General features: G+C 34.2%; 1 protein-coding gene across 3 annotated transcripts in view; it reads left to right on the top strand.

The window, feature by feature from the left end:
* KIFAP3 (kinesin associated protein 3) overlaps positions 1-22,893 on the top strand; it is a 194,726-nt gene that overhangs the window by 63,738 nt on the left and 108,095 nt on the right. For all 3 annotated transcript variants that reach the window (XM_037825375.1, XM_037825374.1, XM_037825376.1), the window contains exons 8-9: positions 747-845; positions 21,296-21,474. In XM_037825375.1, the coding sequence (XP_037681303.1) occupies positions 747-845; positions 21,296-21,474 (278 nt within the window). The remainder of the gene's footprint in view (positions 1-746; positions 846-21,295; positions 21,475-22,893) is intronic.

The following is a 22,893-nucleotide window of genomic DNA, read 5'->3' on the forward strand; positions in this document are numbered from 1 at the left end:
TTTAGAGATTTAAAGTGTGGGGAAATTGTGTGTTTTAGTACCAATGGATTATAATAATTGAGGAGATATAAAAATGACCTATCAAAATTCCACATATTTCTCCTGAAATGTACTGTTTTATTCAGACCTAAGTTTCCTTGTGTTTTGATGCAAATAGCATTCAACAACAAGATCAACTGCCGTGACTCATTCTGGAGTCATTTTTAAGTGCTTGGGTATCCTGAAGTCAAACTGAAGAAACTGATTATTTCTACAGGTATCCAGGAAACTGTTATAGGCCATAAGATGTGATTTAAAATTTGTTTACCTCTAGACATATCTCTTAGCATCTCTAGTCTTTAGATCTAATCACCTTTGAATATTCTGGGAATCTGTCTGAAGTTGAATCTCATATTCTTATTAAATTACTCTCTAAGGTAGTAATCTTTTTGGCTCATGGACTCATTTGATAATCTGTTGAAAATTATAGACTTGTGTACCTGTATAAAATTTTGTGTACAATTACAGGGGATACCAGTATTTGGTGAAGCCCCAAAATATGTTCATCCAAGGACTCCAAGGGGAGTCTTGATCTTAAGCTTTGAGAAGTCCTCTTACAGTGATTTGTCATGCAGAGAAGAACATTTTAGTTAAAATAGCTGAAAATAACTGAATAAAATTGCATATAAAATTTAGTAGAGCTTTATAGTATTTTTCAGTAGGTTTTCTTTACCTCAATGGGTATACGTGATCCTTAACTTGTTTACTTGATGAAGACTCTGAAAATCAAACCTTGAAAAAGGACTATGAAAAAACTCTTAAAAAATACCAGGGGCTTGTGGTAAAACAGGAACAGCTCTTACGAGGTACGAATTCCTGAACAATGATAAAAGCAACAAAATATTTACTCTAAATACATTTATTTTGTATGAATTTTTTAGTCAAATGAGTAAAGCTATTACCAGAATAACAATGTTCTATAAATTTTAGTGTGATACAAGTTTTTCTGCCTTTAGTTTGGGTAATAATGTTTTAAATTTCACTCCATTGTCTTTCCCTTTCCACTAAAAGGGGGGCCCCATTCAGCTCTTACATTTCTAAATACTTGTTTATTCACTTGGAGAGGATTTTTAATCTGGTGTGTGACATTTTCAATAGTAAGAATCCTTTTGTCTCGCAAAATCTAATTTACTTGTCTTATATAATATAGCGAATTATTTTGTTGCTTTTCTTGGAAATCCATGTTCTCTTGTTTTATAGAGAACAGTTGTGTGTTTCTGGGCTTTATTGAAATATGTAAAACCTCAATAATATGGTTTCTAAGAGACGAAATCTTAGAATTAGTGAGAATGATGTGGAGCTTTGTGTACATTCAGTTACTGGTTTGTAGTTGGTTAGTGATTTTTAATGCAGTTCATTGGTCATTTGATTAACTTGTACATGGAAGTGGTTGCTGATAACTCCCAAAATATTTTCCTCCCCTGAGAATTATTAGTCTTTTTAATTATACTGAATTCTAAAATATTAGATTGAACAATTGAGTTCTACCTATTGGGAAGAAATGTCAGGTTTTCAAAAATTAATTTAAAAATAAGCTAGAAAATTGCAGGTGTTACCCATGTCAGCATATAATTTAATGTGCATCATATCTCAAGAAATGAATTGTTTTCATGTCAAAGTTTCAAAGCACTAAGTTGATTTTTTCACATGTAAAACTTTGAGCTCTATTCCTAACCAAATACTTCATTTATGCAAATATTTTATGCTTGCTTTTTTTAACACTTTACTGAGATATAATTGATATACAATAAAATACACATATTTAAAATGTACAGTTTTGCAAGTTTGACATATATAAATACCCATGAAACCATCATTATAATCAAAATCATTCCCATCACCCTTTAAAGTTTCCCCGTGCCTCTTTTTAATCCCTCCTTTTGCTATCCCCTTCCCCTCATTTTCAGGCAACCACTGGTCTGCTTGCTGTCACTTCGGGTTAGTTTGCATTTGTAGAATTCTACATAAATGGAATCATATAATATTATTTATTTTATTTGGCTCCTTAGACTCATCTGTGTTGTTACACATGTCAGGAATTCATTCCTTTTTATTATTGAATGGTATTTTGTTGACCCGTTGATGGTCTTTAGGGATGTTTCTAGTTTTGGGCAATTACAGATAAAGCTGCTGTGAACATTCACAGCCCATGGCCAGACCCCCTGAGACAGGGACTGATGGTTGGAGCAGACAGATGATCAAGGAGGGGGGTAGCTTTCCATGCCTGATGCCGCCATCTTTGCAGTTGCCTGGGAGACAAGCTTTCATGGCCCCAGTGCCGGGGCTTTGCAGTTGCCTGGGAGACAGCCTTTCATGACCCCAGGGCCAGGACTCAGTTGGCTGAGACACAGCTTTTCACAGCCTGCAGCCAGGAGCTTCCTTGGAGGAATTTGGGATTTGGCAGCCTTGTGGCAGCATGTACTTTTCTTCCGCAGAGGCCTGCGGTGTGCACAGCCTAGAGGTGGGGTGCCCTCCTGCAATCCTAGGGACTTGTGAATGCATGCCAGAGAGGGACAGTGGAGCATTTGAGCTGGAGGGTGAGACATGCCATTCTGCGGCCCTGGAGTGCTCCACCTGCAGCTTTGGGAGCAGATAGGACTGCTGAGTCCTGGGGCAGACTCCCGGCCAAATTGCACAGGACACGCCTCCTACCCACAGGACTGACAGTCCCCGGAGCGCACAGAAAATTGTTACACTGATTGGACCTCCACATGGCTTAGACCCCCACTCAGTATATAAATGGAGTTGAGGAGAACTGGCTTAAGGGTAAAAGGTGGCTCAGGAGCGCCATCTGATGGTAGGTCAGGAAAGTGTACCCCACAAATTGTAGCTCTGTCAAATTATAGATAAATGTTCAAATAATCTTGCATCTTCTAAAAGAACCCTATCAAGATAAGCAAGTGCCAAGAAGCCGAAATAAACAGAAAATTACAAAGCATATGAAGAAACTAGAAGATATTGATAACCTAAATGTCCAAATGAAAAAGCCAGAGAAGACAAAGAATCTGGAGCAATTAATCAAAGAAGTACTCACAAACATCAGTATTATGGCTCAGAATATAGAGGACATGGAGAAGATCCTAGAACATAAAGAAGAATTTGCAAGAGCAAATAAAAAATAGTGGCTCTTATGGAAATAAAGATACTGTTGATCAAATTAAAAATATTTTTGAGACACATAACACCATATTTGAAGAGGTAGAGGAACGAATTAGCAAACTCGAGGATAGAGTGACGGAAATTTAAAGCACAAAAGAACAAATGGTGAAAAAATTTTTGAAAAGATCGAAATGGATCTCAGGGAAATGATGGACTATACGAAGCACACAAATATAAAAATCATCAGTGCCCCAGAAGGGGGAAGAGAAGAGTAAAGGGCTAGGAAGAGTATTTGAAGATATTGTTGGGGAAAATTTCCCAACCCTTCTACACAACATAAATATGCAAATCAAAGATGCCCAGTGAACTCCAAATAGAATAAATTCAAATAAACCCACTTCAAGACGTATTCTGATCAGATTGTCAAATGCTGAAGAGGAGAAAGTTCTGAAAGCAGCAAGAAAGACACAGTCATTCACACAAGGGAAACAATATAACATTGAGTACCAACTACTTATTGGGCACCATGGAGGTGAGAAGGCAGTGGTATGACATATTTTAAATTCTGAGAGAGAAAAATTACCAGCCCAAAAAATCTTTATCCAGCAAAGCTCTCTTTCAAAACTGAAGGAAAGCTTAAAATTTTCACAAACAGATGCTGAGAGAATTTGTTAACAAAAGAACTGCCCTACAGGAACTATTAAGGGGAGCTCTACCAGCTGAGAAAGAAAGAAAGGAGAGAGAGGTCTGGAGAACGGTACAGAACTGAAGAGTCTTAATAAGGGTACCTTAAAGGAAACAGAAAGAGGTAAAAATAGATCTGACAAATAAAAACAAAAGGATAAGATGGCTGATTCAAGAACTGCGTTCACAGTAATAACATTGAATGTGAATGAATTGAACTCCCCAATTAAAAGATACAGATTGGCAGAATGAGTTAAAAAATATGAACTGTCAATATATTGTTTACAGGAGACTCATTTTAGACCTAGGAACACAAAGAAATTGAAAGTGAAAGGATGGAAAAAATATTCCATGCAAGCTACAACCAAAAGAAAGCAGGGGTAGCAATCCTAATTTCAGATAAAATAGACTTTAAATCAAAAGATATTATAAGAGACAAAGAAGGACAATATATACTAATAAAAGGGAAAATTCACCAAGAAGAAGTAACCATCATAAATGTTTATGCACCCAATCAAGGTGCTCCAAAGTATATGAGACAAACATCCACAAAACTCAAGGAAGCAATAGATATTTCAACAGTAACTATGGGAGACTTCAGTACAACACTTTCTCCTATAGGTAGATCATCCAGACAGAAGACCAATAAGGAAATTGAGAACCTAAAGAATGTGATACATAAATTAGACTTAACAGACATATCTAGAACATTACATCCCAAATTACCAGGATATTAACTCTTCTGTAGTGCTCATCTCACTTTCTCCAGGGTTGATCATATGCCAGGGCATAAAACAAGCCTCAATAAATTTAAAAAGATTGAACTTTATTCAAAACATATTCTCTGACCACAATGGAATGCAACTAGAAGTTAATAACTATCAAAGATCCAGAACACTCACAAATATCTGGAGGTTAAAGGACACACTCCTGAACAGTCAGTGGTTCAAAGAAGAAATTGCGAGAGAAATTGCTAAATATTTAGAGATGAATGAAAATGAGAACACAACATATCAAAACTTATGAGATACAGCAAAGGCAGTATTGAGGGAGAAATTTATAGCTCTAAATGCATATGTTAAAAAGGAAGAAAGAGCTAAATCAAAGAACTAATGGAACAACTGAAGAAACTAGAAAACAATCAGCAAACTAATCCTAAAGCAAGTAGAAGAAAAGAAATAACAAGGATTAAAGCATAAATAAATGATATGGAAAACAAAAAACAAAGAAATAAAACCAAAAGTTGGTTCTTTGAGAAGGTCAACAAGATCAGTAAATTGTTAGCTAGACTGACAAAGTCAAAAAGAGAGAAGAATCAAATAGATAAAATAATAAATTAGAGGAGGGATATTACTACATATCCTGAAGAAATAAAAAAAAAATCATGAGTATTCTAAGAACAACTCTATGCCAACAAACTAAATAATTTATATGAAATGGAAAATTTCCTGTAAACACATGAACAGTCTAGTCTGAATAGAGAAGAAATAGAAGACATTAGCGCACCAATCACAAGTAAAGTGATCCAGTCAGGTATTAAAAAGCTTCCTGCAAATAAAACCCCAGGGCCAAATGGCTTCACAGGGAATTCCACCAAACCTTCCAAAAAGAATTGACACCATTCCTACTTAAAACCTTTTCAAAAAATTGAAGAAAATGGAGCACTACCTAACTCATTTTATGAAGCCAACATTACTCTAAAATCAAAACCAGATAAAGATGCTACAGGAAAGGTAAACTATGGGCCAGTCTCCCTAATGAATATGAGTGCAGAAATTCTCAACAAAACACTTGCAAATTGAATTCAAAGACACATTAAAAAAATTATACACCCTCACCAAGTGGGTTCATCCCAGACATGCAAGGGTGGTTCAACATAAGAAAATCAGTAAATGTAATACAACACATTAACAAATCAGAAGAGAAAAATCAAATGATCATCTCAATAGATGCTGAAAAAGCGTTCAACAAAAACCAGCATCCTTTTTTGATAAAAACACTTCAGAAGCTAGGAATTGAAGGAAATTTCTTCAATATAATAAAGGGCATATATGAAAAACCCACAGTCAGTATAGTACTCAATTGTGAGGGACTGAAAGCCTTCCCTCTAAGATCAGGAATGAGGCAAGGGTGTCCACTGTCACCGCTATTACTCAGCATTGTGCTAGAAGTTCTAGCCAGAACTATTCAATAAGACAAAGAAATAAAAGCATCCAAATTGGAAAGGAAGAAGCAAAACTCTAATTATTTGCAGATGGTATGATCTTATACTTAGAAACCCTGAGAAATTGGCGACACACCTACTTAGCTAACAAAAAAAATAACAAAGCGGGATATAAGATTAATGCACATAAGTCAGTAATGTTCCTATACCGTAGAAATGACATAATTGAAGAGACACTCAAGAAAAAGATTACATTCTCAATAGCAATTAAAAAATTAAGTACCTAGGAATAAACTTAACCAAGGATGTAAAAGACCTCTACACAGAAAATTATATAATTCTACTAAAATAAATAAAAGGGGACCTAAAGAGATGGAAAGATATTACATGTTCATGGATAGGAAGGCTAAACATAGTTAAGATGTCAATCCTACCCAAACTCATCTACAGATTCAATGCAATTACCATCAAAATTCCAACAACCTACTTTGCAGACTTGGAAAAGCTAGTCATCAAATCTATTTGAGAGAGAAAGGTGCCTCGAATTGCTAGAAACATTCTAAAAAAGAAAACTGAAGTGGGAGGACTTACATTGCCTGACTTTGAAGCCTTCTATAAAGCCACTGTCAAAACAGCATGGTATTGGCACAAAGATAGACATACTGATCAATTGAATTGAATTGAGAATTTGGAAATACACCCCCAGATCTATGGTCGACTGATTTTTGATAAGGCCCCCAAATCCACTGAACTGGGACATAACAGCCTCTTCAACAAATGGGGCTGGGAGAACTGGATATCTATATACAAAAGAATGAAAGAGGACCCCTACCTACCTCATACCCTATGCAAAAATTAACTCAGCATGGATCAGAGATCTCAATATAAGAGACAATACCATAAAACTCCTAGATGATAATGTAGGGAAAGATCTTCAAGACCTAATATTGGGAGAGCACTTCTTAGACCTCACATGTAAAGCACTAGCAATGAAAGAAAAAATAGGTAAATGGGAACTCCTCAGAATTAAAAGCTTCTGTACCTCAAAGGAATTTGTCAAAATGGTAAAGAGGCAGCCAACTCAATGGGAGAAAATATTTGGAAACCATATATCTGATAAAATATTGATGTCTTGTATATATAAAGAAATCTTACAACTCAATGACAGTAGTACAAACAGCCCAGTTATAAAATGGGCAAAATATATGAAAAACATTTCTCTGAAGAGGAAATACAAATGGCCAAAAAACACATGAAAAAATGTTCATCTTTGCTAACTATCAGGGAAATGCAAATCAAGACCACAATGAGTTATCATCTCAGACCAATAAGAATGTTTGCCTTTAAACAAACAGGAACCTACAAATGCTGGAGAGGATGTGGAGAAATTGGAACTCTTATTCATTGGTTGTGGGACTGTATAATGGTTCAGCCACTCTGGAAGACAGTTTGGCGGTTCCTTAGAAAACTGAATATTGAGTTACCTACAATCCAGCAATTTCACTTCTCAGTATTTACCCAGAGAGGATATGAAAGCAGTGACACAAACAGATATTTGTCCACCAGTGTTCATAGCAACATTGTTCACAGTTGCGGCAAGATGGAAACAATCTAAATGTCCTTCATCAGATGAGTGGATAAAGAAAATGTGATATATACACATGATGAAATCCTATGCAGCAGTAAAAAGGAACAAGGTCATGAAACATATGACAAAATGGATGAATCTTGAAGACAATGTTGAATGAAATAAGCTAGACATAAAAGGAGAGATAATGTATGCTACCACTAATGTGAACTCTGTGAAAAATGTAAAATAAATGTCTTATATTATAGAATATAGGGGATCTAGACATAGACAGCAGCTAGTGAAGGGGAACAATGATCTAATAAGAACAGACAAGATATTGATAGTGATCTTAATGATATGGGAATGCTCAGGTATGACTATGGTTTGTTAATTTTTTTTGAGTATATGGGAAAGAATGAACTTATTTCAGAATGTTTGTTTTTTCCCATTGTTTTGCTTTGTTTTGTTTGGAAATGTTTTTATTTGATAAATAAAAGTTTAAAATAACACTTCTAAGCCTTTGAATGGGCATTGCTTTCTTTTCTTTTGGCTCAGTATCTACCAAGAGAATGGTTGGTTAACATGACAAGTTTATATTTAACTTTATAAGAAATTGCCAAATGGTTTTCTACAATGGTTGTACCATTTTACATTCTCACTATCAGTATATGAGAGTTCCAGTTGCTTTACATCCTCACCAACACTTGATATAGTCAGTCTTACTAATTTTAGCCATTCTAAAAGGTGTGTAGTAGTATCTAATTGTGGTTTTGATTTGCATTTCCTTCATGATTAAAATGTTGGAGCATCTCTTCCTATGCTTCTCTGCCATTTCTGTATCTTCTTTTTTGATGTGTTGAAATTTTTGCACATTTTTTATTAGATGCTTTATTGAATTTTTTGAGTTCTTTATATACATATTTCTGATACAAGCCATTTGTCAGAAAGGTAATTTTCACTTGTTTCCTATCAGTCCATAATTTATCTTTTCATTTCTTAACATCTTTTGATAAGCATAAATTTTAATTTTTATGTCATCTAGGTTATTAATTTTGTGTTTTCTGGATCATGTTTTTATTAAGGTATCTGAGAAATCTCTCTAATTTAAGGTTACAAAGATTTTATCCTATGTTTGCTTCTAGAAGTTTTATAGTTTCATATTTTATATGTAGGTCTATAGTACATTTTGAGTTAATTTTTGTTTGTTGTATGAGGAATAGATCAAAGTTCATTTACATTTTTGTATATAGATATACAAGTATTCCATCATTATTTGTTGAAAGACAATCCTTTATCCAGAGAATAAAGGATAATCATTTATTCATTTGTATATGCCTACTTTTGGACTTTCTATTCTGTTCTACCAACTTATTTCTATATCTTGATGCCAGTACAACAGTATCTTCATTATAGTAGCCTTATAAAAACAATCTTGAAATCAGGTAGCCCTCCAAATTTATTTTTTTATCCAACCTTTTTGGTTGTTCTATGTCTTTTGCATTTTCATCTGGATTTTAGAATCAACTTGCCAGTTACTACAAAAAAATATTGCCATGATTTTGGTTGGGATTGCAGTCAATCTGTTGATCAATTTAGGGAGAATTGATATCTTAACAATGTTGAGTCTTCAGACCCAGGAGAAAGGTATATCTCTCCACTTACTTGTCTTCTTTAATTCATCATAGTAATGTTTTAGTATTTTAGTGTACAGGTCTTTCACATCATTTGTCAAATTTATCCCTAAGCCTTTCATATTTTTTGTTGCTGTTTTAAATGTTATCATGTTACCTTTTTTTAAGAAAGGAGTTTCTGATTATTAATTGTTAGTATGTAAAAATACAATTGATTTTTGCATTTTGGCTTTGGACCCTGCATCTTGGTAAAATCACCTATTAGCAGTAGTCGCCTTTTTGAAATTTCCATCATTTTCTACAGAGATCATTTTGTCGTCTACAAATAAAGACAATTTACTTCAACTTTTCAAATCTTGATGCCTTTTATTTTTGTTGCCTGTTTTGAGTCCCCAGTACATTGTTGAGCAGAAGTGTTAAGACTAGATTTACTTGTCTTGTTCTTTATCTTGAAGGGAAAGCATACAGTCTTCACCATTAAGTATGATGTTGGGTATAGATTTTTCATAGATGTCCTTTATCAGGTATTCTTAGTTTGCTGAGGGGTTTTATCAGGAATAGATGCTGAATTTTGTTAAATGCATTTTCTGCATCCATGGAAAGAATCATGCAACTTTATTAGTTTGTTAATATGGTGAATTACATTGATTTTCAAATATTAAACCAATCTTGTACACTTGGATTAAAATCCAGTTGTATTGTCCTTTTTATATATTGTTGGATTCAATTTGCTAATATTTTCTTTAGAATGTTTGCTTCTGTGTTCATAAGTGATATTGGTCTGAAGTTTTCTTGGCATTCTTTGTCTGGTTTTAGTATCAGGCTAATGCTGGTCTCATAGAGTTGAGCTGGGAAATGTTCCCACCTCTTCAATTTTCTAGAAGAGTTTGTACAGAATAGGTATGATTTCTTCTTTAAATGTTTGATAGACTATGCCAGTGAAGACTTCTGAACCCTGGAGATTTCTTTATGGGAAAGTAATATTAACAACAAATTCAGCTTTTCTAATAGGTGTAGGACTATTAAGGTTATCTGTTTCTTCTGCTGTGAACTTTAGTGTCTTGTGTCTTTAAAGGAATTTGTGCATTTCAAATTGTTTTACACTAATATTTCCTTATTGGCCTTTTAATACCTACACAATCTCTCGTGATGTAGCCTGTCTCACATATATTAATACAAGAAAAAATAGATACAAGATTAAGAATATTAATAGTTATTATAAGTGTCATTTCATAATGTAATAAGGTCAATCCATCAAGAGGATGTTATAGTCCTACATATTATGTCCACAAGAACCAAGCTTCAAAATATATGGCACAAAAACTGATAGAAATACAAGGAGAAATAGACAAATCTACAATTATATTCAGAGATTTTAGTATTGCTCTCAATAATTGATAAAACAAATACAGAAAATCAACAAAGATATAGGGACTGTCAACAAGGTTATAAATTACTATCGAGTAACTTCACCTTGTTATTATAGAACACTCCATCTAACAACAGCAGAATACATATTCTTTTCAAGTGCATGTGCAACATTTACTAAGAGACCATATTCTGGACCATAAGACAAGTCTGAATAGTTTAGGATTCAAGTCATATAGAAAAGTTTTTCTGAAAACAGTGGAATTAAATTAGAAGTCCATCATACAAAGATCTCTGGAAAATTCCGAAATCTTTGGAAACAAAACTCCCTTCTAAGTAGCCTGTGGGTCAAAGAAAAAAATCATAGGGAAATTGGAAAGTTCTTTGAACTGAATGAAACTAAAAATGAAAACAGAACATATCAACATCTATGGGATTCCATAAAAGCAGTATTTAGAGGGACATTTATAGCACTAAATATCTTTAGTAGAGAAGAAACATCTTAAATCAGTGACCTCAGCTTCACCTTAATAATGTGCAAAAATAAGATCAAATTAAATCCAAAGTAAATCACAGAAAAGAAGTAAAAGTTCAGATTAGAAATCAGTGAAATTGAAAACATAAATTAGAGAAAATCAGTGAAATAAAACAGTTGGTCCTTTGGAACATGAATAAAATTGATAAACCTCCAGGATCAGGAAAAAAAAATAAAGACAAGATGCAAATTACCAGTTTCAGAAATGACAGAGGTTACATCACTATAGATTTAGCTTTCTTGTGACTATGTTAGAATGACGTGTGTTTGTCAATCCTTTTACTTTTAACCTATTTGTATCTTTATATTTAAAGTGTGTTTCTTATAAACAACATATAGTTGGGTCTTGCTTTTTTTAATCTTTTTTCCCTTTTTACTCTTTTCCTTCTTCTGGATTGAGTTGTTTTTTTTTTTTTTTTTTTTTTTTTTTTCCAACTATATCTCCTATGTTGGCTTAGCTATAACTTTTTCTTTTTTTTTATTTTGTGGGTGCTTTAGAGCTTGTATACGTGTTTACCTCATCATAAGTCTACCTTCAAATGATTTTATACCTCTTCATGTGTAGTGTACGAATCTTAAAGTAATATACTTCCATTTATCCCCTCTCTGCCTTTATGCTATTATTAATATTTATTATACTTATACATATGCCATAAACCCTACAATGCATTGTTATTTTTGTATGGTCAACTTTATTTGAAGGATATTTAAATAATGATAAAATAATCTCATATATTTATGCCTATACATACCATTTTTACTGATTTTCTTCCTTTCTGTAGATCTATTTTTGTGTCTGGTGTCATTTCTTTCTCCCTGAAGGTCTCCCTTTAATATCTGTTATAGGACAGTTTTTCTGGTAATGAATTATTTTACTTTTGCATATCTGAAAAGATATTTATTGTTTCTTCTTTTTTGAAAGAAATTTCATTGGACTTAAAATTCTAGGTTGATAACTTTTTTATTTCTATACTTAAAATATGCTGCTCCTCTGTCTCCTTGCTTGCATTGTTTTTTGATGAGAAATCTGGTGTCATTCTTATCTTTATTCCCCTGTCCATCAGATTCCTTTTTTCTTTTAACTGCTTTGAAGATTGTCCTTTATCACTTGTTTTAAGCAATTTGATTATGATGTGTTTTGGTATAGTTTTCTTCACATTTCTTTTCCCAAGAGTTCAGTGAACTTTCTAGGATTGTGGGTTTACAGTTTTTACCAAATTTGGAAATTTTTTAGTCAGTACTTCTTCAGGGACTCCAATTACTGTATATTGGGCTGCTTGCATTTGTACCACAGCTCACTCATACTCTTTACAATTGCTGTTTTTCATTGAATTTCTTTTTTTGGGGGGGGGGGGCAAAAGATATGACTAGACAATTTACTGGAGAAGAAACATAAGAAACCAATTATTAAAACTTAGAGAAATTAAACCAGTGTCCCATAAGATACCATTTTACATTCATTCAATTGACAAAAATTACCTGATACCACCAAATGTTAGAAAGGATGTGGCCATACAGAATTTCATATATACTTTTTTACAAGTATAAATGGATGAAAAAATTTTAAGAACAGTTTAGCATTATCTCCTATGCCTGAACATTGACATATTATACAAAGGATTAATTTTTTAAAATTTTTATAAAATTTATTTTTAGAGCAATTTTAGTTTTACAGAAAAATTGCACAGAAATTAGAGAGTTCCCATTAAACTACCCCATCTCCATTCCCAAAACACACACATAATTTCCCCTATTATTAATATCTTACATTAATTAGTGTAGTACATTTGTTACAATTGATGATCCAATATTGATACATTATTAGTAACTAAAGTCCATAGTGGACATTAGGATTCACCCTTTGTTCTTACAGTTCTATGGATTTTGACAAATATGTAATGTCATGTATCCAACATTGCAGTTTCATAAAGAGTAGTTTCACTGCCCTAAAAATGCCTATGTTTCGCCTATTCATTCCTTTTCTCCATTCTACCCCACCCCATTGACAAACATTGATATTTTTAGTTTTCATAGTTTTCCCTGTTTGACATATAGGTGGAATCATACAGTGTGTAGCCTTTTCAGACTGACTTCTTTCACTCACTAGTGTGCATTTGAGATTTCTCCATGTTGTTTTGTGACTTGATAGCTCTTTTTTAAAAATTACTGAATAATATTACTTTATATGGATGTACCACAGTTTACTCATTCCACCTATTGAAGGGCATCTTGGTTGGTTCCGGTTTCTGGCAATAATGAATAAAGCTACTATAGACTTTTCTGCACAGGTTTCTGTGTGGAAGTAAGTTTTCAGTTCTTTTGGGTAAATACCAAGGAATGCAGTTGTTGTGATCATATGGTAAGCCTGTGCTTAGCTTTGTAAGAAACAGCCAAACTGTTTACCAAAATGGCTGTATAATTTAGATTCTCATCAGCAAAGAATGAGAGTTCCTGTTGTTCCACATCCTTGCCAGCATTTGGTATTGCCATTGTTTCAAATTTTAGTCATTCTAATAGGAATGTTGTGGTATCTCGTTGTTTTAATTTGCATTTCCATAATGAAACATGATGTTGAGTGTATTTTCATATGTTATTGACCATTGGTATATCTTCTTTGGTAAGGTACCTGTTTATCCTTTTGCACATTTTTAAATTGGGTTGTTTGATTTCTTACTGTTGCGTTTTTTTTTATATATGCATTTTTATTGAGATTATTGATATTCCATACAATTATCCAAAGATCCAAAGTGTACAATCAGTTGCCCACAGTACCATCATACAGCTGTGCATCCATCACCATAATTAATTTTGTTTTTTCACTTTTCCAAAAATTTCATTACTCCAGAAAAGAAATAGAGACAAAAAAAAGGAAACTTAAATCCTCTGTACCCCTAATCATCCCCTCTCCACTACTGACTCATAGTATTAGTATAGTACATTTGTTACTTTTGATAAAAGAATGTTAAAAATACTAACTGTAGTATATGGTTTGCAATAGGTATACTTTTCTCCCTATATTCCCCTCTATTATTAACTTCTAGTTATAGTGTCATGTATTTGTTCTATTTCATGAAAGAGATTTCTAATATTTGTACAGTTAATCACAGACATTGCCCACCACAGGATTCACTGTTTTATACATCCCCATCTTTTAACCTCCAGCTTTCCTTCTGGTGACATACATGACTCTAAGCTTCCCCTTTCCACCAAATTCACACATTCATCACTGTTAGTTATTCTCACAAAGTGCTACTGTCACTTCTGCCCATTTTCAAACACTTAAGTTCAACCCAGTTGAACATTCTGCTTATAATAAGCAATCACTCCCCATTCTTTAGCCTGGTTCTATATCCTGGTAACTTATATTTCATGTCTATGAGTTTACATATTACAATTAGTTCATATCAGTGAGACCCTGCAATATTTGTCCTTATGTGTCTGACTTATTTCACTTAATATAGTGTCCTCAAGATTTCTTCATCAACCCATTTTTTAAGATGTTTTTGTCCACACCCCATACATTCCATCCTAAGTAAACAATCAGTGGTTCCCTGTATAGTCATGTATTTATGTATTCACCACCCTCATCACTATCTATATAAGGACATCTCCATTTCTTCCACAAAGAAGGAGGAAGAGTCAAAGAAGACAGAAAGAAAAAAGGAAAAGAAAGAGAAAAAAAAACAAAACAAACATGACCACTAGGAAGCAACAAAAGGCAAGACAGGATTAAACTAAAGTAGAATAAAGAGCCAGACAACATCACCAATGCCAAGCATCCCATACCTCTCCCTTATGTCCCCCTCTTATATGCATTTAGCTTTGGCATATTGCCTTTGTTACATTAAAGGAAGCATAACACAATGTATCTGTTAACTATAGCCTCTAGTTTGCATTGATTGTATTTTTTCCCCAATGCCACCCCATTTTTAACACCTCGCAAGGTTCACATTCATTTGTTCTCCCTCATGTAAAGACATATTTGTACATTTTATCACAATTGTTGAGCACTCTAGGTTTCACTGAGTTACACAGTCCCAGTCTTTATCTTTCCTCTTTCCTTCTGGTGTCCCACATGCTCCTAACCTTCCTCTTTCAACCATACTCACAGTCATCTTTATTCAGTATACTTACATTGCTGCATTACCATCACCCAAGATTGTGTTCCAAACCTCTCACTCTTGTCTTTTCCCATCTGTCTGTAGTGCTACCTTTAGTATTTCCTAAGCACAGGTATCTTGTTCACAAACTCTGTCATTGTCTGTCAGAAAATGTTTTAAACTCTCCTTAATATTTGAAGGACAGTTTTACCAGATATAGGATTCTTGATTGTGGGTTTTTCACTTTCAGTATCTTAAATATATCACTTCCTTCTTGCCTCCATGTTATCAAGCTTCCTTTGTATGTGATGGATTGCTTTCCTCTTGCTGCTTTAAGGAGTCTCTCTTTGTCTCTGACATTTGATAATCTGATTATTAATTGTCTTGGTGTAGGCCTATTTAGATCTCTTCTGTTTGGAGTACTCTGTACTTCTTGGATCTGTAATTTTATGTCTTTCATAAGAGGTGGGAAATTTTTGTTGATTATTTCCTCTATTATTGTTTCTGCCCATTTTCCCTTCTCTTCTCCTTCTGGGACACCCATGACACATACATTCATGCATTTCATATGGTCATTCAATTCCCTGAGATGTTGCTCATATTTTTCCATTCTTTTCCCTATCTGTTCTTTTGTCTGTAGGATTTCAGGTGTCTTGTTCTCCAGTTACTGAGTGTTTTCTTCTGCCTCTTGAGATCTGCTGTTGTATGTCTCCCTCATGTCTTTCATCTCTTGTGTTGTGCCTTTCATTTCCATAGATTCAGCCAGTTGTTTTTTTCAAACTTTTGATTTCTACCTTATATTCACCCAGTGTTTTCTTTATACATTTCATCTCTTTTGCCATATCTTCCCTAAACTTTTTGAATTGATCTAGCATTAGTTGTTTCAATTCCTGTATCTCAGTTGAAGTGTAAGTTTGTTCCTTTGACTGGGCCATAACTTCATTTTTCTTAGTGTAGGTTGTAGTTTTCTGGTGTCTAGTTTTCTTGGTTACCCCAAGCAGGTATTTCCAGACCAGAATGGGCTCAGAACTCAGAAGGGGGCAATATTCAGTATCAGGTCTCCCTGAGGGTGTGTCTTAGAGGACTGACACACCCTGTGAGGCCTCAAGCTGCTGTGCTTTTCCTAACCTGCCCAGCAGGTGGTGCCTGTCAGCCTATAGCTCCTGACTGGTGTAAGGTGGTGTGGCCCTCTTAGTCCTTAGTTTCTGTTTTGGCTGTTTTCCCCCAGGCTCTGGGATCTTGTTCTGAATGGGAGGCCAGTAGTAGGGCTGGGAACCACCTCCTTCCTCTTAGGGAAGATACTAGGGAGTTTTCATTTGCATTTAAATAGGCTCTTTGTCTCTCTGACTCTGCTGTCTCCACCCTTGTCTGGGTCAGAGAGCTATGGACTAAAAATGGCCATGACTTTCTTCACTGAGCTAGCCAGGTTGAGAGAAAAAGGGACAGAAAGCCCCCTTTCAGAGCCAGTCCATGGTCCCCTCAGCTTCACCCACCAGCCAGAGATAGCACCCAGTCCTCTGGGATCCCCCTCCTGGCACAGAGAATTCTGCCAGCTCTATAAGGTCAGTCGTCATTGAAAGCCTCTGTCTGCTTTTTGGGGATTTGCAGCTTGTATTAAGTAGTCCACATTTGTTAATCCAAACCCCTGGCTGGAGCTAGACTGAGGTATATTCACTTGTTCAGAGAGTGCTGCTCTCTATCACAGCAAGGTTTTGCAGTTCAGGCTGCCATGGGGGAGGGACTCTCAGCAAGGGTCTGCAGTCTTTATTTACAGATTTTATGCTATGATCTCAGGCATTCCTCCCAATCCAGGTTGCTGTAAGATGTGTGGACAGTCACGTCTGTCCCCCAGCAGTCATTCCAGATTATTTACTAGTTGTTCCTGGTTGTTTATTAGTTTTTCCAGGGGAACTAACTAACTTCCACTCCTCTCTATGCCGCCATCTTTTTTCTCCGCCAATTGATTTTTAACAAGGCTGTCATGTCCACTCAATGGGAAAGAATAGTCTCTTCAATAAATGGTGGTAACTGTGGGTATGCATGAGTCCAAATTCCATAGGGCAGGCAGCAAACTGGCAACTCCAATGAAGATGTTTGATGAACTCCTCAGGAAACAAACTGGTAACTTCGATGGACTCTTCAGGAAACACTTCACTGGTTAGCTGAAGAAGAAGTGAGGGTCCTGTATCTGCCTTGCTTAAAAGTCTTCAGCTGATTGGATTAAATCCAGCTGTGTGGCAGACACGCCCTTCATTGAATGTAATCAGTTACAGCTGCAGCCAATTGACTGCTGATCACTGTTGCGTTTTAAGAGTTCTTTGTATATTTCCGGTACAAGCCCTTTGCAAATGTTTTCTCCCAGTCTGTGTCTTGTGTTTTGAATCTCTAACAGTGCGCTTCCCAGAGCAGAGGTTTTTAATTTTAATGAGGTCCAGTTTAACAATTTTTTTCTTTCATGGATTATGCTTTTGGGTTGTATCTAAGAAGTCATTGCCAAACCCAAGGAGTGGTATATTGTTATTTGAAAGTGGACTTAGCTTAGCTGTTAATGTATATTGTGATTCTAAGACAAACACTAAAAAAATTTTTTAAAGGAAGTACAATTGATAAGCTAAGAGAGGAGAGAAAATAGAATCATATTTAAGGCTCATTTGAAACCAGAGAGAGCAGAAAAAGGAGGGAAGATAAAACAAAAACCAAAAATCAAAGAACAAGGGTAGGGAATAGAAAACAGTCACAAATATTAATCCAGCTATATCAGTAATCACTTTTAATGTAAATGGTCTAAATATATTAACTAAGAGAGAATATCAGATTGGTTAAAAAAGAAAGTAAGATCCAACTATGTGTTGTCTACAGAAACCCACTTTAAAAATAAAGACACAGATAGATTAAAAGTAAAAGAAGGGAGAGAGATTTATCATGCTAATACTAATCAAAAGAAAGCTGGAGTACCTATATTAATATTAGACAAAGCAGATTTCCAAGCAAGAAAAATTATCAGGGATAAAGAGAGGCATTGCATAATGATTAAAGGGTCAGTTCTCCAAGAAGACATAACAATCCTTAATGTGTAGCACATAAAATATGTGCAGAAAAAACTGACAATTCAGGGAGAAACAGAAAAATCCACTATTTTAGTTGGATACTTAAACCCCTCTACCAGTAATTGACAGATTCCACAGACAGAAAATCAGTAAGGATATAGGTGTTCTGAATAGCTCAATCAAGCAACTGAATCTAATTGACATGTAGAATGTGATGTGTTTAGAAGAATGCACATTCTTCTAAATGTCACATGAAACATTCATCAAGATAGATAACATCCTGGACCATAAACACAATTCAACAAATGCGAAAGAATAGAAATCAAGCAAAACATGCTCTCAGAACACAGTGGAATCAAACTAGAAATCAATAACAGAAAGACAGCTAGAAAATCTCAGAATATTTGGAGATTAAACAACACATTTCTTAATAATGCATGGGATAAAGAAGATGTCCCAAAAGAAATTTAAAAATACTTTTAACTAAAGGAAAATGAAAATAAAAATTATAAACATGTGTGGCTTCCAGCAATCTTTGGTGTTCCTTACTTTGTAGTTGTGTCACCCTAATCTGTCTCCATCTTCACATAGCCTCCTTCCATCTGTCTGTCTCTGTGTGTTTCCTCTTCTTACAGGGACACTGTAATTGGATTTAGGGCCTACTCTAATCCAGTGTGATGTTTCTTAACTAATTATATCTGCAAAGATCCTATTTTCAAATAAGGTCATATTTCTGAGGTTCTGGGTGGACATGAATTCTTGAAGGACACTATTCAACCCACAACATCTCTCTTGACTGCAAGTGAAGTCTACTATATGCTTTTTCAGTGCAACCTTTAAAACCTTTTAATAATGCTTTGCATGGAAAGTCAGCATGATGCAGTAGTATAAATATGTTAGCTTTGGATTCTGATGGGCTTGAATTTTAGTTTAGCTCTGCCACTTACTAGCTCTGTGGCCCAGGGCGAGTTATTTAATTCCTCTGAATCTGGGGTTTCCCATTTGTAAAGTGTTTATAATACTTCCTCCCTCATAAGATTATTTTAGATTTAAAATGAATTACTAGTTATATATCAATTAGTATAGTATCTGGCATACAGTAGGTACTTACTAAATGTTATTTAACTTTCTATCTCAAATATTTGTGAAAAAATAAATTTAGCGTTCATTTATGTATATACGTATCATGTACTTTTTTATTCTTTTCATAAAGGTATAGAGATGGCTTAAATGAATATATGAAACTAAAATAATGAGTAAAATCAAGGCCACAGGATAGCAAAAACTTTATGTTGGTTAAATAGCCTATATAATTTTAACTGGAACCTTTCAAATTTAACTCTGAAACTTCCTATCAATGAAGGCAAAATGGAAAATATTATGTTTCATAATTCTCGTTGTCAGAAGGTAACAATCACGAGTTGTTTGTGAAAAGTTAAGCATTTCTATTATAGGTATCTAAAAGAAATTTTACCTGGAACACTGGACAATGATATCAACTTAGGTTAGAGCAACAATTATATTATTGAATTTCATATGGCTATTTCTTTTTTTAATGCAATTTTATTGACATATATTCACATACCATACAGTCATCCAAAGTGTATAACAGTTGTTCACAGAATCATCATATAGTTGTGCATTTATCACCACAATCAATTTATGAACCTTTTCATTACTCCAAAAAAAAAAGTAAAAATAAGAATAAAAATAAAAGTAAAAAAGAACACTCAAAACATCCCATATCCCTCTTCCCGCACTATTATTCATTTGCTTTTTATCACCAGTTTTTCTACTTATCCATTCATAGACTGGATAAAGGGAATATGAGCCATAAGATTTTCACAATCAGTCACACCATATAAACTGTATAGTTATACACTAGTTTTCAAGAATCAAGGATACTGGATTGTAGTTCAAAAGTTTCAGATTTTCTTTCTAGCTATTCTTATACACTAATAACTAAAAAGGGATATCTATCTAATGCATAAAAGTAACCTCCAGAATGACCTCTCAACTACGTTTGGAATCTGTCAGCCACTGAAACTTTATTTTGTTTCATTTTTCTTCCCCCTTTTGCTCGAGAATCTTTCTCAAGTCTGTGATGCTGGGTCAGGCTTATCCCTGGGAGTCACATCTCACATTGCCAGGAAGTTTAAAGGGGGCTTTTCAAATACTTCTTTATCTTCTGCCAAATTACTCAGGGATGTATCAGGGCTTCACACTAACCTATACAAAGCAACCCAATCTCACTCCCTATTCACGGTTTCATGTAATTATGGTATTTGAGTAAACTAACCAAATAAGGTAAATTATATAGTGTGCTACAGGAAATATAGATTTTCCACCAAATAAACATCTCTTCCTTTGGTCCCACACAGAAGCCGAAGTTTTAAAACAGTCAATATCATCCTCTGTCCTTTAGTCTGATCTATCCCAGTCTCAACCAAGTCCATTTCATTCATATCTCCAATTGAAGTCTGATCTCCTTTTCAGCATATGGCTATTTCTTATAATGAATGTCAGAAAATCAATTTGAATATGAAAAATAGGTTTTAATTTCTTCAATTTTAGCTCTAGCTGTACTATATATTTTGGATATATTTTACTTTTTTAACAGCAGCCATTGGTTTTTGAAATTTTATAATACCTTACTTTGTTTTCTATATGTATAAAAATCATTTTTCTCTATCTGCCTGTTTTATTATTTGCTGACTTTCTACTTTTAATTACCATTTCATTACTATAAAGCTCTAAATTCCAGGAGGGTCAGAATTATTGTCTTATTTTGGTTATTGTGTCTTCCTCAGGATCTTAAGAGTATTATTATATATATATTATATTTCATGTTTCGTATAACATATTTTATATGTCCATGCATATAATACTCAGTAAATGTCTAATGAGCTAATTACTAACCAGTAATTTTTAAAATTTTTCAAAGTCATATATATTACCTTTTTTCAACTATATTTGTTACCTTGGTGAGTAGAAATTATTTTTGAATTGTTGATTCAGTGTTCCAATCACTTAACTCTCATCTGCTTTACTTTTCTAGTTGCTCTTTATTTGCTTCTGAATCTTGCTGAGGATACTCGTACAGAATTGAAGATGAGGAATAAGAACATAGTTCACATGCTGGTGAAGGCTCTTGATCGGGACAATTTTGAGCTGCTTATTCTAGTTGTGTCATTCCTGAAGAAACTCAGCATTTTTATGGAAAATAAAAATGATATGGTAACTTATAAAGCTCATTCTTGAAACAGTCTATGCTATACATTTTCAAACTAGACTAATTTAATAATAAACCCTTATTTTTCTTCTGAAATCATTTTGAATGGAGATTTTACAGTAGCAATAACTCACTCAGTATATTCCATACTGGTTAATATTCCAGATATTTGGGCTTTTTGGGTAAAAATCTTTCCTTAACATATTGTATACAATGGATCTTGCCATATTAAGCATAGTGTATAGAAAGTTTAAACCTACAGTTGTACTTCAGGGTCATCTAACTTTATTATTTTCCCCTAAGTTATTTTGCCTGTTGCGTTTCTGATATTAGATTGTAGAATTATAGGATTATAGTTCAGCGCAGTCTTTTTTTCTCTCACCTGCTGTTCCAATTGGAAGTCACAACCTATTCATTCTGTTTTTCAAATATGCTTTTAAGCTGTCCCTTCTTTCCTTTCCCAGTGCTATTGTATTAGTTTATGCTACCTTCATTCATACCCTCTTCATTTCTTGTTTGAATTATTGCAGTAGGGTCCTGACTATCCTTTGCCGTCTTTCATTGTGTTGTCATAATAGTCTTTGACAAATATGAATTGATGTGTATTATTTCCCCTTCTGGAAAATATACATCATATAGAAATGGTGTTTAAAGATAAAGTAAAAGTTCTTGTCATCTGCTTTATTTACATGTCATTAAAAACTCTTGTCTCTGGAGGAACAATTTTATATTGACTAGATCCTGGATTAACCATACTTGTTTTCAGTAAGTATAAGTAACACTTCAGTGAGCATTTGTACATACGTCTTGTCTATATTTCTAATTATTTTCTTAGCATAGATTCTCAGAAATGAAATTACTGGATCATTGCCCTTAATTCCATTGAGGACCATTTTTTGAACTGTATGCTATTACAAGCCATTATGTGGCTGTGTAATATTATTGTAAGTGAATTCTCCTTAAGATAGTCTAAATATACAGTGTTTCTGCTTTGTTTTTATTCTTCTTTTAAAATCAGATGAACTAGGAGGTAGCTTATACTATATTGAATGACATGACATGCTCTTTGAAAACCTGAGACTGGTTAATCGGAATTTAATAAGTTCCTTGAACTCTGACACTTGAAATATGAAATTTTATTTTACACACAGATATTTAGTATCATCTGTCATTTTCATCATTAGTACATAATCATTGATATTCATTGTGTGCCTGATAGTGCTTTGAGAGTGAATTCACTTGCAAAGATTACTCAAAATCATGTTTTCTGTTTTCATTGCTCTTATATGTAAGAAGACTATGATGACATGGTGAAGTATGTGTATTTATCTATATTCATTCCTTGAGAAATTAGGTTGTGGCAAAATATTTGTTTCTCCTTCCGATAAGTAAGTTGGAATATGTTGTTCCATTTATGTGTTTAC

Source organism: Choloepus didactylus, chromosome 2 (assembly GCF_015220235.1).
Source record: "Choloepus didactylus isolate mChoDid1 chromosome 2, mChoDid1.pri, whole genome shotgun sequence".
Classification (NCBI taxonomy): Eukaryota; Metazoa; Chordata; class Mammalia; order Pilosa; family Megalonychidae; genus Choloepus; species Choloepus didactylus.